This window comes from Maylandia zebra, linkage group LG23 (assembly GCF_041146795.1).
Source record: "Maylandia zebra isolate NMK-2024a linkage group LG23, Mzebra_GT3a, whole genome shotgun sequence".
NCBI lineage: Eukaryota > Metazoa > Chordata > Actinopteri > Cichliformes > Cichlidae > Maylandia > Maylandia zebra.
In genome coordinates this window covers 6,975,482-6,990,658 of record NC_135188.1, presented here as the reverse complement: position 1 = coordinate 6,990,658, position 15,177 = coordinate 6,975,482, and the positions used below count along the sequence as shown (strand labels likewise).

The window sequence follows — 15,177 nt, the reverse complement described above, 5'->3', positions numbered from 1 at the left end:
TTCACGTACAGCCAAATGACTGTAATAAAGTAGGTAAGCCGTGACCATAGAAAAAGCAAAGCAATCACTGGATATACTGTCCAAATTGCTACACACTTTTTAAGCATCGTTCACCAACAAACTGAGTCTAACAAATCATTTTCTTTACTTTGGTAATTACAGTTATTGCATTATGTATAAAATATAATTTTAATACCAGTGTTCATTATCTTGATGTGATTCTTTTTTTTTTAACCAAAAAAAAAAGCTTTACAGCCTCTTACATAATTCTACCACAATTACATAATTGATTTTTAACCAGGTTATAGTGAAAGGCCAGGTGCCAATCTCAGAGTTAACGAGAGCTTAAAGTCAGTTTGTTAAAACTGCTTTGTTCTCGAAACCAGTAAAATTAATTCGTAACTTTTAATTCTGAGTTGAGATTGATTCTTCAGTTCTTGGTTTGAGAACAATGAGGGTAAATTCATTTAACCTTTTACCTTGACTTAAGCACATAATTGTACTACATAGCCCTCGTCAATGGAACCCAATACCAGTATTTGACAGTAACAGGTAAGCCTTAAATTTAATTTTTAAATAGACAAGACACCATGAGAACTGACATTACAATATTTTATTTTACAAAAGTCAGTGTCTTTTAGTTCAAAGTTTGTCTGGCATCTCTTGTACATCTTGAAAATAAATTAAAAAACAAAAAAAACAAAAACAAAAAAAAAAAAACCACTCTATGCAGTGTACTATAATTGAACATAAACAACAATCTTTCAAAAGAATATTTCTAGATGAATTGTCATTTGAACTATTTCCTGGAAACTTTCTGAACACCACTTATTTTGCATAGCTTGATGCATGAATACCCTAGTTGTCTTAACTGGACTATAAATATAACTATATACACAATGAACAGTCATTTGTAAAAACACCTTTAAAATGTAAAATCTTTAAGAAGCCTGAGTGCCAGGAGCAATCCCCTTTAAGAACATTTACAATAAGAACTTCATCCCAAAAGCCCACAGGTTTTAACCACAGCTTCCCAGCATCAGTTCATGTATGCAGCTACACCTTTCCAAATCCCAGGGATCCTTTTAAGGCATCATTCATAAGATCTTTGAATTGATCTTCATCTGCAACACCTCTTGGGAGATACAGGGATAAGCTGCACGTTGATGTGTACGGGATACGCCGCATCCCTGACTCCTGATCGTAGAAGTCGATGTTGCAGGACTGTGGGAACCCCAGTGGTGGAAGCAAGTCAGCCCCAGTTATAAAGACGAGCTCTTCAAATGTGTGGTCCACCTCTCGCTCTGTTAAAATACATACAAGTGTTAAATAAGGTGTGCAATGTGTAGATTTATAATCAGTTACACTGACTGCATAGAACAGTTGCGTTAATGACTATTTTGGAGTCAAAAACAGGTTGTTAGGCAAAACAATTATTGCAAAGCATTGTATTATTAAAAAAAAAAAAAAAAAAAAAAAAAAAATTTACTCAAAGCAATCCTGCCCTGCTAAGACAGGAAATTAATTTTGTCCTCCGAGTCAGACCTATATGTCAAGGACTGTTTATGCAATGTGTATTTTTTTTTTTTTAAGTTATTCATTCTGTCCTTGCAAGAGTACATTGGCTTTCTAGTGATGTCACATTTGCGTGGGTGTTGTCATTGCACCACTCGATTACTCTAGGACACTAATATACAGGAGGTTTCGTTATAGTCAATGTAATACCTGAAGGTTCTTGTAGTTAGGCAGTGCATCTAATTAACAAATGACCTTTGTCTCAAAGGGAGACAAGTTTCAAATTGTGTTATTCTATCTTAAACACTGCAAAAACACTGGGGGTGATCGTGGCTCAAGAGTTGGGAGTTCGTCTTGTAATCGGAAGGTTGCCGGTTCGAGCCCCGGCTCGGACACTCTCGGTCGTTGTGTCCTTGGGCGAGACACTTCACCCGTTGCCTACTGGTGGTGGTCAGAGGGCCCTGCGGCGCCAGTGTCCGGCAGCCTCGCCTCTGTCAGCGTGGCTGTGGCTACAATGTAGCTGCCATCACCAGTGTGTGAATGTGTGGATGACTGCTTTAGTAAAGCGCTATACAAATACAGGCCATTTACCATTTACTTAATTCTCAGATGTGCTAATACAATTGAATCATAAATTTTACCATATTTTAAATACAAGTATGTAATATAACTATTTAATATTTTAGTGTTAGAAGTTTTCGGTCATGTAATAAAATTAATGTTTTACCAGAAATCACAATGAAAATCAAATTACATCCTATCTATCAGTCTAAACAAGCAAGATCTGGTAGAGATGACAGAGGATAAAAGAAATAATCTTCCAAAAATATTTGTTGTAGGTGGTTTCCTTTCAAATACCTCACCTAAAAAGGTAAAATAATCAAAAACTTCCTCATATGCTCTAAGAAGGGGTGGATTTTGCAAAGTTCTAAGGTTTTATTGCACCCAAGTGTTGTTTCGATTTAGTTGTCTGTATTTTGTATTGTGGACACTGTATTTAACATGAAATGCCTGAAGCAATTCAAACAGAAACAAGACATGTGTTGTATTCTATGTACTCACCCTGAATGGCCATAAGCCACCATTCCCACTGAAAGATGGTTGCTTCCTCTTCTTCATGTCTGTTACTTCCAGCTGGACTCCATCCAATGGTGAAGAGATCCTGGAAGCTGTTCCTTGTAAGTTTATTTCCTGCATTTGTAAATACAGGAAGGAACTGCTTCCAGCATCTCTTCACCATTTGCCAGAACCGACCACACGAGTCCATACCGGCAACAAACTGCTGAATCATGCTGGCAACCCTGTTGACCACAGATTGTACTCTCAATTCATACAACATAGCAAAATTGTGAAACAAAAAAAAGTTTTGTCAATTTAAACACCACCTTAACTGCAATACAGATATAAACTCAGCAGATTGATGATTTGTTTAAGTGTTAACTATTAGGGGGGAACACAATGGGAAGACGAGCACTGACCAGGAAAGTACTTTGTAATTTTCTAACAAATTCTCACCTGTGAAACGCAAAATGAGATACAATCTCGCCCCTTATCCTCTTAACATCAAGTAGTGTGGCAGTGTAGATGTCAGGGATACCACAGCCTGCAATCCAGTCCCCAAGGTGACTTTTCAAGTCTGCCAGGTCTTCTGGGGTGCTGCAGCTGGAAACCTTGAAAATTAGGCACCTCCATAAATACATACGTTTAAAGCATTCACTAAGTGTACTTACATTTTGAGATGTTCCACTGATGAGTTAAGCTATGCATTGTGTTTCACTGAATTTAATTACACCTCAGCATGCACACAGTTTTACCTTTTCTATGTTCTGTTTGATGTCTTCGTCCATGAAGACCTCTACATCGAAGTCATCAAGAGATGTCTTCTGGCCACACATCATACAGAACAGGTGTCTGTTGATATACCGTGGCCCTGGCCCATTGTGTGCTATTGACCAAGCAATCAGTTTACCAGCCGTATAAAACTTGTTGCTTGACAGCAACTGCTGGCTATAGCTGAACAACAGACTGCCAGGCTTCCCCTCAAAAATCCCTAGGGAATTCTGAGTTTCGACCATAAGTAAGCTGCAGGAAAAGATAGTAAAAAATAAAAAAAATTGAGTCAAATTGTGATTTCATCTTTGCAACAACAAAAAACACATTCACGCATTGTATTATTGTGTGGGAGAGATGGGAATGGGTTACCGAAAAAATTCCCGCCTTGGGCCTCCATAATCATCGGCCATTTCACCAACAAATTCAATATTTGGCAATTTATGCCACGCAAAATATGACTTGGAAAGTGCCATGCAGGCACTATGTAGGATTTTCCTACGTCGGGCTATTATTGCACAATAATTGCTGGTGTCAAGATGCGTTTCCTGGAAATCTTTCAACACAGTCGCAAGGTCCATCTCGTCCTGAAGAAAAGGGGGGGGAGAGAGAGAAGGGTCATGACTACATGAAACACATACACAGCAGTTCTGGCAGTGTTGTTCATGAGACATACATGTGAGTCATTTTGTTCAGGGGAAGCCAGGACAGCCTCATCCAGGTCTGATACTTCTGACTCTGCAGAGTCGATGTAAAACTCTTCCCTAAACAGAACAAATGCATTTGATTTTTTTAATATCATGTATACATACTGAAATGGAATGACTCCTCTGATAAAAGAATCTGATTTCACATTCTTTTACTGTATAGATACAGGCACTTAAAATGGCCATGTGGTCCTTGATTGCATCTGTTGGAGCCATTTGTATTTTAACAAATTTCAAAATATTAAAATATAAAGTTTGTTGTTAGTTTACTTCTATTTCTGGGTTAATCATTTTTTTATTTGTAGGTTAATGCTCACTTCATTGTTTTGTTGTTTATCTTATCAAGTCAGCCAGGAAGAATTTCAGGGCTATTTTTGATAACTTAAGAGACTGGTATAAGACCAGCATGCACTGAGATGGGCCTTTTGTTTTGTTTGTTTGTTTTTTAATTTGAGAGACAAGCAGCATGAAGGGACAAAAATGGATCTTGTTATTGGTTGCCAAAATGGATCAATAAACTATAAAATGCAACTTTCAAGTTTTGACAGTGCAGTTTTCCTGCGCACAAAAGATTATCACAGGCCAGCAGTGTCTTCTTTTCCTTTTTTTGTGAAACATAAGGAACTGCCCATTTACTGGGAATAGTTTGGGTGATTTGTAGTTCCAAGTGTCTGAATGGTCAGGCTGACTAAAGTGTTATCGATGCATTTTCAGCAATTAAAAATACCAATATCATGACATCAACAAATCTGAAAAACATGAAAAAGCAAAACAGAAACCGAATGAGGCAATTAAACCATTGGTCTATATTCAGAGCACATAAATGTTATCAGTTCAATACATGCAACCTTTCAAATTTTAATATTCGCTGGTCTCACCCCGTATATTGTACTTATTGAGTGTCTATTTACCTATGGTGTGTGCTTTATAAGTTCCAGTTTACACTTAAGTTTTGGCATGTTATTCAACAACTACCACTTGCTTGTTAACCTCTGGTTCCTGGAGACCATGCCTACTAGAATGAGCTGTATGGTTTTCATGCAGACCACTGCAAAGGAATAGCAGAAATATTTCATAGCAGGAAGAGGACCCCAATGCAGATATTTATTGATCTAGACTACACAAAATGATCCAAGTTATAATAATGATATAATTAGTTTGTACCAAACTAGTTTTTACCAAAAAAATAAATGAAATTGTGCAATAGTTTAAGATTAAAATTCCAACTCATAAACAAACAGAGTGCCATTTACCTGATAACCTCTGGCTCCTGTACATTGTGCCTGCTATGGTCAGGTGTCTCGGTGTCATGCAGCACACTGCAATATGGTAAATATTGTTGATGAGAGGGTGTAATGCATTTACAGTGCTACAGTCCAAAGGCAGTTGTCAAAGACTTACATTGCCATCTCAGACTGCACAACTTCTCCACCAGTTGAGTCCTCATTGGCTTCTGTAATCTAAAACACCAGATTATTAAAATATAACCGAAATGGAACAACAAATGACAAACAAGAACAGAGGACAACACGCCAACTGGCAGGGAAACACACAAGGCTTAAATACATACTGAGGTGATTAGGGAATGTGAAACAGGAGGAGAGCACAGCTGGGACTCATCAGACATGACGAGGCAAAACTCAACACATTGACATAGTACACAGACTTTCAAAGTAAAACAGGAAACTGAACAGACGTGGACTAACCTAGGGGATACGGTGACAGAACAAGAGACACACTGACAGAGACGACTGTATACTAACAGAACACAGAACCACGACCTAAGAAGGAGAACACAAGAAATGCCCAGGACCTAGGAAGTTAGGAATACTAGCGACAGAAATCAAACCCAAGAGAATCAAAACACATCATGAAATCAAAGCTAACTAATACAAACAGAAAAACACCGAGTCCACAGACTCAGGACCGTGACACTTTGGGTAGGTAGAACTTAGGATAACTGAGGGGGAAAAAAATAAATAAATAAATAAAGGAAAGGTTAAGGACATTAACAAAAGACAATGAAAAAGCCAGAACCCAGGAAACTAAGATTACAAGAACAAAATGACCCTAACCCTAAAATACTGTTAGACCACAGTTGAAGCTTGCTCTACTGCATTTCTGTTATTAACAGTGAATCAATTGGCGGGGCATTATTTAAGCATAGCCATCTGGCATAGTGATCAGATGAATGTCTCAAATCCTTTGGGGAAAATCACAGCATTTATTATTCTGAGCAGTAACATGTTAAAGATGTCTTATACAATACTAGGGTGACTGGAGCGCCACTGAGTTACAGTAATAGTGACAATTATGCCATATCAGCCACCCGAGTGGAACATTTGAATACCTTTGGACGGATATAAAGATTGGAGCGACCCAGTAGGTTTCTTGCTCTAATTTCTTGGGGCGTCTCCTCTTCAAGAGGAAGAATGAGCCGCTGTCCATTCACTTTGCATAGATCAAACTGCAAGGGTATGTCTGCAATATTGTCCCGTAGTGCCTGCCTGAATTCAGCTGCATTTAGGTTTACAGGAACGACCACCCGAGTAGCAGGAGTGGCATCTGTAATCAAATTTAAACCAAATTAGCTTTCCCTAAAAACGGAAAAGGGTAAATTGTCACATTGTAGTGTCTCAACATCAACTTATTGGTGCAAGGAAATAAAGATTACAAAGGTGCTAAAAATCTAATGCCAAATTCTACAATTTGTAAACAACTGACACCATGATGTAATTCTCATTTTTCAAACCCATCACTCCAAATAATTAATATTAATATAAATATTGATTACCCCTATGAGATCGGTACTGTGTCAGTGTGGGATTCCTTAGTACTGACACCTTAAACGTTAACTGGCGATGTCTGGTTCTCCCGCCTCTTGGTCTGCGCACTGGCCCACCTCCGTGCTGTTGGCGGAAAACTCCAAAGCTATCATTAGACCATGAGATAATTTTAGTGAAACTAATCACACAGAGACACCCCCCCCCCCCCCCCCCCCCCAAGAAAAAAAAGAAAAGAAAAAAAAACCCACCCAACACACTCAGAGTAAGGAATGAGTGTTCAATCGGTGTTTATTGCATGCATTTTTCGATTGTCTCGCAAATTAAATGCTCCCTGAAAATATGGGATATGCTACATTTATAAACTAAAATCTTTATGCATAAATGCACATAACAGGGATTAAAATGACTGTCATTTGAAGTCGTCAATCTAGGATAGACATTTATGATTACAGAATTTGTTGTTGAATTGTAACAGATAATTAGTAAACGAGCCATTTATTATTTAAAAATGTAAAAGTTATTTCCTTTTGCAAAAACAAAAAAGGCGCAAAGCTAAAAGCTTGCCAATAGAGTAACCACCACCAAAGCATTTCACCTTTGTAGAAGAGATGTCCCCTCTTCACTGTCATCTTGATTCAGTAGCCGGTTAAATTGGGCATTCATTCTGTCTCTGATATCAGTGACTCTCCGTCGAAATACAGCGCTCCGTTCGGACATGACTGTTCCCAAAAAGTCCGCCAAAAGGCTTGGCAGAAATATATATATAGCATCCCTAAAATTCAAAGTACGGCGGGAGAAGGTACATTGTTTGTGATTGGATAAGCAAGACTGAAGGTTGTGTTTTTTTTTTTAATCCACCCCTTACCACAACCTGTGATCAGAATTTGTGTTAACCAATCACAGTCAACCTCATATTTGTGTTGTCTCAATCAAGCTATGTGCGACAAACTACATACAGATGAATGCATGCGAAATCTCTGCGCCAACAAAAAAACACCGTAAGTACCCTAGTTAATCTCAATTATTGTTCGTCTTTGCTAACTAAAAGCTAAGCGATGATTCAAAAACATTGCTTTGTCCTTTTAAGCACATGTTATATGTTAGCTTTGTATTGTAGTAAGCGAAAAAAAAAGTCATGCTGAGAACCTTCACAGACAAGTCATGCTAACCTTTGTCCGTTAGGAATGTTGCCAACATGCCATTTTAGGTGAGGCATGTTAATAAGGTCTTTAATATGGTACTCCGTTTAGCCACTTTATATTATTTAAAATACGGTTTTATATCACTTGTTACATTAGCCGGATTAGGCTACACGGTACTGCACTGCCATCCCAGATAGCAAGACGACATTGAATTGATGTTGATTTTTTTCTATAAAGTACCGGAGAAAGTAGATTGAATGTTCTTTTGTTATCACTGATTTATGGTCTAGTTACAGTTCACTAGCTATGTCGACGTGCAATTTAGGTATATCTGACCGGTAAATTAAAGCAGCGATCACCTGGACTGTTCCGTATCACCCCTCTCACAGTGGTACATCCCTCCAGGTAACCATTCACAAGTCTTGTACAGTAGAGCGGGAATTAATCTCAGCGGAATTGAGAGGAGAAAGTGGATGCAAGCTGCCGTTAAACTTGACTGAAGAAGAAGAGAGGAGAAAGTAGAGAAATGAATAAAGAACAGTCAGTATATGCAGAAAATAAATAATAAAGTTAAAAGACAGCATGGTCTTCATGAACCCAGGGTACAATACAAAAATGTCGTTTTATTTAAGTGAGCAAAACAATGTAGACCATGTTCATTTTGGTAATTAGTTGGAAAAAAAAAAACTAATGACAGCATTTAAAATAAACAAAGATGAATAACATGGATGGGAACATTTGACAATGGAATTGGAACATTATCAAAAATGATTTTTCAGATCTGCTGAGTAGAAGATGCGGAGATTCAAATTTTTAACTTGGGTGTGTGTTTGAAATATGAAAATATTGGTTGACATCGTTGACATACTGCTATTAAAGATAGGAATATGTATGAAACGTAGATTCAAAAACTCTATTAACAGAACTATAACCTGTTAGAATGTGACATTTATTTCAGATGCATTCTGTAACTGTTCACAGTCCCAATACTTAGTGATGACAGAGTGTTTCCAAAAGTGCTCAGTCACAATTTTCAGAAGACTAACATGAAATTTTTTGATTTATTTAAATATATAAACCTGTTGAAAGCAATAATTTAAATTTTTGTCTTTGTAGAATCACAGTACAAAGTATGGCCTGGAGGATTTTCATCTCAAGGTGCAAGAACATTCATAATGACTGTACACGGCGGCTGCTGATGGACGATGTTGGGCCAGATGTGCTACAGTTAGCGTTAAGGAGGTATGATGAAAGCATGATGGAAAACATTTAACATTTTCACTTGCATAAAATGTTTAAGGGGAATATGGCCTGAAAATATAACATGAATTAAGAAGTAATTTTTTGATGTCTTTGAGGTTGGAGACAATGCAGAGAAGCCTTCGGTGGGCAAGAGGAAGACTGATCAGTGTAACTGCAGCAGATCAACTTCTGCGTGACTTGGCTGAATTGATTCAGGAGGTCGAACTGTCTACTCAGCATGGCCAACAAGGTAAGCACATATTGTGTCGATTCCTTGACTGATCAAAAGTGTGAAATAAATTATGACTCTGTCTTAACCTATTTTCCAAATACACCAAACGCTTATATATTTTCAGGCTCTTTTGGATACCAGGCACCAGTGGTTTTCAACAGAGGTAGAGGCAGATCCCTTTACCTTATCACTCGGGAACAGCTTTCATTCCTGAAGTCATGTGGATTCACTGCACCTCAGATGGCTGATATTTTGAATGTTTCACTTCGTACAATTCGAAGACGTCTGCGGTCAGTGACTTTTGAAACCAGTGTGACTTTCAGTTCTTTTGTGACACACACCCACTGTTTATTCAAATTAAATGGTATTGTGAAATTGTAAAAATTAGTATATTTGAATGTGCACTAACTAGTCAAGTAATGATGTGTGTTGTTATAGCAGTGATAAAATACTCGTGTTCTTTTTGTCTGATTTCAGACAGTATCATTTCACCTGCATCAATGTATGCGGAACTGACTGACAGTGCGCTGGATGAACATGTGCAGGACATTGTCGCTGGCAATGAACAAATTGGTCCTGAGGCTGTCAGAGCCTCCCTGCGAGTACGTGGACTACGTGTACAGCGAAGGAGGGTTCGAGCAAGCATGCTACGGATAAATCCTGGAGCAGCTGCCATAAGAGCAGTTTTGCGGAGACCAGAACGAAGAACATATCAGGTTGCAGGTCCAAACTCATTGTGGCACATTGATGGAAATCACAAGCTGATAAGGTAACCAAGCACACTGATTTGTTGAACACCTATTTTGACCAAAGTGAAATTCAGCATTACATCAAATATAATTGTTGAACAGTAAGACACATCCAATAGAGCCAGGCCCTGTGATGGGCAGTCCTCTAACACAACTGGTTATGTTTAAAGGGGAAAATGAGAGAACACAGACATCGCAAGCAACGTACAGACAAACTTGACATGCAATAGTGCCATGTAAATCAATTAAGAGTGTGTGTTTCCATTGTTTCAATAACAAAGCAGAAATAAGATTTTTCTTCTTATGGACCACTGTTTTAGGTGGAGGATAGTCATTCATGGGGCTATTGATGGATACAGTCGTCTTGTGGTCTTCCTTCATGCCTCAAACAACAACCGTAGCAGTACTGTTTTATCAAGTTTCATCAGAGCCGTGGTATCCTATGGTGTACCCTCGAGGGTCCGGACAGACAGAGGAGGGGAAAACAATGCTGTCTGCCTGATGATGAACATTTTCAGAGGCTTTGATCGTGGAAGTGCCCTAAGAGGAAGGAGTACCCATAATCAGAGAATTGAGAGGCTCTGGGGTGATCTGTGGCGAGGAATGACCAATGTGTACTGTGATTTATTTCACCACCTGGAGGAGGAAGGCATCATTGACATTGACAATGAAATGCACCTTTGGGCTCTCCATTACATCTATCTCCCAAGGATCAACAGAGATTTGAAAGACTTCACTCAACAGTGGAACAATCATGGCTTGCGGACAGAGAGACACTTGAGCCCATTACAGATTTTTGTCCGAGGCAGCCTCCAGCAACAGGGCCGAGCCTCAACTGCCATGCAGGACATCTTTCAGACCAGAGCAGCTGCTGCTGATGGGACTATTGGTGGGACAGCTGATGGTGGTGTGACAGCCACTGAGAGTGAGACGACTGCTGCTCAGGGCTCAGGTGCAGATTCTGGTGGTGGTGCTGCTGCTCATGGTACAGATGAGCTGGGATTGCTGGTCGACTGGCCTGAGAGGATTACTGTGCCAGACATTGAATTTACTCTGGACGGAATGGTGATGGAGCAAGTGGTAGAACTGTTTAATCCACTAAGTGGCACCAGAGGGAGTCATGGTATTGAGCTCATCACTGGCTTAATATACTTTCTGGACTCCACATATCACTGAGACAGTTCAATTAATGACTGAAACATAATAGCAGCAAGTGGAAAGACTTCAAAATATCTAGGTGACTGGATACATATAATGTGAAAAGTTATGATACGTGTTTACTATGTACCATTGAGTAGTGGTGTAAATGCTGTTAAAATGTTCTGTGTGGATTTCATGATGTAGATGACTGATTTATAATAAGTTACATAATATCATGAATATATATATAGTTTGTGTTGAAATGTCTTTATTTGAAATGTACATGTGTAAAGTGTAAGAGCTAGTGTCTCGTGAGAATACCCTTAACGAGAGTACACGAGACTTTGCATGGACTGCGAGGGAGCAGATGTCTCTCATGAAGCGATTTTAAGTTAAAAGTTTACTAAAAGAAAAAGCAACACAAGGACTTAAGGACCTCTTTTCAGGACAAGCAGCCAACGAGGTATTTGTCATTTGAGAAATGTTGTTATTTGTGTTTGGACTTAATATGTGTACTCTAAAGTTGCTAATTGATTTGTACTGTTCGCTTGTGACCAGTTCTCATGGTGTATCGGCGTGATGGTGAAGCCAAGGAGAGAAGGCCCAAGTAATAAACGCCCGTTTCAAAGAACCGACCTGTGTCTGTGTTGTTGTGAATTCTGTCATGGAAATCAGTGCATTTCCTGAAAGAAATCTCTCCTTCCGGGTCATCCGTGGATCGAGTTTCCTTCGAGACGTGGGCAGCGATAAGCAGAGTTTTGTATAAGATTAATTATTCAAAGTAAGCTCAGGTATGCCGTTCAGCGGGTTAGTTACAGCACCGGGAGTAGCCTGGGAGAACAAAATGATACAGAGACTGCTTCAGGTTGCTTTCCCAAAATCAACTCAAAGTTTATTCTTCTGTGCAGGGTTTTTATAGGCAGAAGGGTTCGTGTGTCAACAAGTTTCAAGTTACAAGTTACAACCATATAAGGAAGTTCCCCCTAGCTCTGAAAGGGGCCTTCTATAATCTCAACATACTTTTGACAGGTCCATTAAACACTAGACAGTTAGAATCCTTTAGTGATATAAGTTTGCACATGGTAGAATACTGCATGTAGTTATTTGCATTAGGAAATGTTTAACCATATATACCTAAAGGCACATAATCAATGGTGTGTGATCTTTAGCAGGCTGCAAACTTGATGTGCACTCGAGGAATGCACTGTCCCACTATACCACAGCAGGATCAACGCAGCTATGCCTGTTCCAGTTTAAGTGCCTTCTTTACATATAGATGAACTGTTGGATTTTCCAGACCAGCAGGCCAAAGGAAGTTGCCCGTGGGGTCGCAGCAAGAGGAGATGAAGTTCAAACAAAGGGCATTGCAGAAACAGGGTCCTTTGTATAATATCATCAAAAAAGGTATTCAGTACATGCTCCCAAAATACTAAAATATCTAACATTTCCTGTATCCTTTGGGGCAACAGACCTGAGTCACACTTTTAGAGAAGTACCTGGTGAGGTGGATTGAGAGGAATATCCATGATGCATGGCAGTTTGTTCACTCACTTCCTCTCCACCACAGCTTCCGAAGTGCAGCCAATCACAGAGCTTGCTCTCCTGATCCAAGAAGAACACATCAAAGTGCGCTGCACAAGCTTGCTCACAAAAAATAGCCTGCCCATACACTGCTTGTGTACAGCTTCTGTTTTGATCTTCCAGTTCAGCAAATGTATATATGTGGGTGTCCAGGTATTTGTGCTCCTCCACCACATCATATCAGTGGGTTCAGTATCTTATACTTTTGTCAAGATAATGCACACTGCAGCCGACAGTTATCAGAAAGAAGCCATTACCAAGTTACATGGATTCTTTTTTTTTTTTATAACTTCATGTCATATAAACTAGTTATGTTATGTGCAACACTGTCATGTGCCACTCTGGTTTTATGTTTCAAATTCGTGTAAGACATCCACAGTACTCTGATGACATTGACAAGGACATCTCCAGTTTACATGGGAAACTATTATTTCAGGTTCTTGAGATTACTTATTTACGTCACTTTTGAGAAAACGTACATACAGGTCTGATTCAAAACTGTATATCTATTTTTTTAATGCATGTTGAAAGGGCAAAAATATTCCTGAGATACTGTTAACATTATTAAATTTGAAGGCTATTATACAGTGGTATTACTTTAAACTGAGTAAAACGGTATTTTGATAAAAGTTAAGGTCTCCGTTTGTTTCAGAAAGAGCATACTGTCATTTACTTGCTTTTATTATTTATTTATATGCCCTCCGCGGACCATCTCTGCACTGCGTGGGTGATTAGTGGCTCCCTGCACAGTAAGGGCTGCACACACAGGGACAAGACGCACTCGGTTACGATCGGATCTTCCCTGGGCAGGGGGAGGTGATGAACTGTATGCCACTTTTTCATTGGCATACATTAAGTACAATGTTTTATTGCCTACGGTGGGGCAGGTCACATACTGGGTGAAGGTGGGCAGTGTGGAGTCCAGCGAGACATGATTAAAGTCCCCTGATATTAGAAGAAGAGCTCTCGGAGATTGCGTTTGCAGTCTGCGGACCACAGAGAGTCACAGGCTACCTCCACGGATGCTAACGGCTAATAGCGCAATGTCTGTGTTGCAGAGTTGTTCTTTCACAGCGATGTGCCCAGAGATACCACAACCGTCTTTAACAAACACTGCCAGCCCCCCTCCTTTCCTCTCACCGCTGTCTCTCGTCTTGTCCGCCCGCAGCAGCTGGAAGCCGGGCAGCCTACTCACAGAGGGAGTACCGGGCAGTGCCGGGATACTGCCACTGTGACCGGGTTAGCGTCATTAGCTCCTCAATCATATCAGGGAGCGATCTCACATTTAAAGTGATTACAGGAAGGAGAGATGGTGTGTGAGGTGTCCTCGGGAGACATCACCCCCGTTTCTTCCCTCACTGGGGATGTAGGGTCTGTCTGCCGGTAGCGCAGCTGCAGGGCGCAGCGCTAACAGCTGATCCCTAATGTAAACAAAGGAGCCATGCGCCGAGTGTCCAAATACGGGTGAAAAAAGAGGAGACAAAAGAAGAGAAAAGTCAACATAACTAGCACGAAGCGGTAATGCAAGATGGCAGGATCTGATTGCTAAAACATAAGTTAAAGGTTAAGAGAAGTAAAGAGGAAAATAAGAAAGAAGCTCAGAAATGAGCAGAGCTAGCTCTGCTCATTACCTGTTAGCTGCCATAACAGGTAACACAGTTAAGGTTTCAGAAAAAGTATTCTGTCGTTTGTTTGCTCGATCATGCCTTAAACACATCAAAATGCATAGTGGGATTATAATACAAGTGAATACTGTGACAAGCACTGGTACTGAATAGGCAATCACTTAGCAGCAAGGTGAATCGGTGATGCATTAGTGTGGTCTGCACTTCCTCTTCTTTGATTGGGTGAAATGAGTTGAAAGTAATTGGATGAGGGAACCATGGGGAGTGCCCTGCATAATTTCAATAAAACGCCGTTTTAAACGCCGTTACAGCTGGCAGAGAACGCCGTAAAAAACGCCGTTCAAAGATGCATAAAAACGGCGTTTTGTGCCGAGTAGCGTAAAAAACGGCGTTTCCGTCTGTCTTTGAACGCCGCTTTTTACGTCACTCGGATGGTGCGTTCAGGGCGCCATCCGAGCGGCGGAAAAAGCGGCGTTTGTCGGAACAGAACGCCGCTTTTTTCGGCGTTTTGAATAATTAAACGGCGTTTTTTACGCCATTTCTTAACCAAACGGGTTAGGAAAGTGGCGAATTTTGGCACTAATGGCTTGCCATAGAGGGCTCTCGCGCTCTCGCGCTCTCGCGCTCA

General features: G+C 40.0%; 2 protein-coding genes and 1 long non-coding RNA gene across 3 annotated transcripts; 1 reads left to right on the top strand and 2 right to left on the bottom strand.

Annotated features, from left to right (window-relative positions):
- Positions 1 to 312: 312 nt before the first annotated feature.
- On the bottom strand, positions 313 to 7,558 carry LOC106674595 (putative E3 ubiquitin-protein ligase HERC4). Its single transcript, XM_076879810.1, has 11 exons — positions 7,434 to 7,558; positions 6,847 to 6,983; positions 6,403 to 6,617; positions 5,454 to 5,512; positions 5,306 to 5,371; positions 4,022 to 4,109; positions 3,718 to 3,932; positions 3,330 to 3,597; positions 3,031 to 3,185; positions 2,578 to 2,816; positions 313 to 1,304 (listed from the first exon to the last, which is right to left on the bottom strand). Exons 1-11 carry the CDS (start codon positions 7,553 to 7,555, stop codon positions 1,057 to 1,059), a joined length of 1,812 nt encoding a protein of 603 aa, XP_076735925.1. The 5' UTR covers positions 7,556 to 7,558; the 3' UTR covers positions 313 to 1,056.
- Positions 7,559 to 9,102: 1,544 nt separating this feature from the next.
- On the top strand, positions 9,103 to 11,972 carry LOC143414897 (uncharacterized). The gene is made up of 4 exons (XM_076879816.1): positions 9,103 to 9,222; positions 9,339 to 9,472; positions 9,579 to 10,223; positions 10,524 to 11,972. The coding sequence occupies exons 3-4, from the start codon at positions 9,874 to 9,876 to the stop codon at positions 11,377 to 11,379; spliced, it is 1,206 nt and encodes a 401-aa protein (XP_076735931.1). The 5' UTR covers positions 9,103 to 9,222; positions 9,339 to 9,472; positions 9,579 to 9,873; the 3' UTR covers positions 11,380 to 11,972.
- A 241-nt stretch (positions 11,973 to 12,213) lies between these two features.
- On the bottom strand, positions 12,214 to 14,987 carry LOC143414898 (uncharacterized). Its single transcript, XR_013095504.1, has 2 exons — positions 14,556 to 14,987; positions 12,214 to 14,345 (listed from the first exon to the last, which is right to left on the bottom strand). It is a non-coding gene; the product is annotated as an uncharacterized LOC143414898 (long non-coding RNA).
- Positions 14,988 to 15,177: the final 190 nt, after the last annotated feature.

Coding starts and splice junctions, on each gene's coding strand:
- LOC143414897 (XM_076879816.1), top strand. CDS start 9,874: ATGATGTGTGTTGTTATAGCAGTGATAAAATACTCGTGTTCTTTTTGT. Junction 10,224..10,523: donor GGAAATCACAAGCTGATAAG/GTAACCAAGCAC, acceptor CCACTGTTTTAG/GTGGAGGATAGTCATTCATG.
- LOC106674595 (XM_076879810.1), bottom strand. CDS start 7,555: ATGTCCGAACGGAGCGCTGTATTTCGACGGAGAGTCACTGATATCAGA. Junction 6,984..7,433: donor GGGACATCTCTTCTACAAAG/GTGAAATGCTTT, acceptor GTCTAATGATAG/CTTTGGAGTTTTCCGCCAAC. Junction 6,618..6,846: donor ACAGTACCGATCTCATAGGG/GTAATCAATATT, acceptor ATTTGATTACAG/ATGCCACTCCTGCTACTCGG.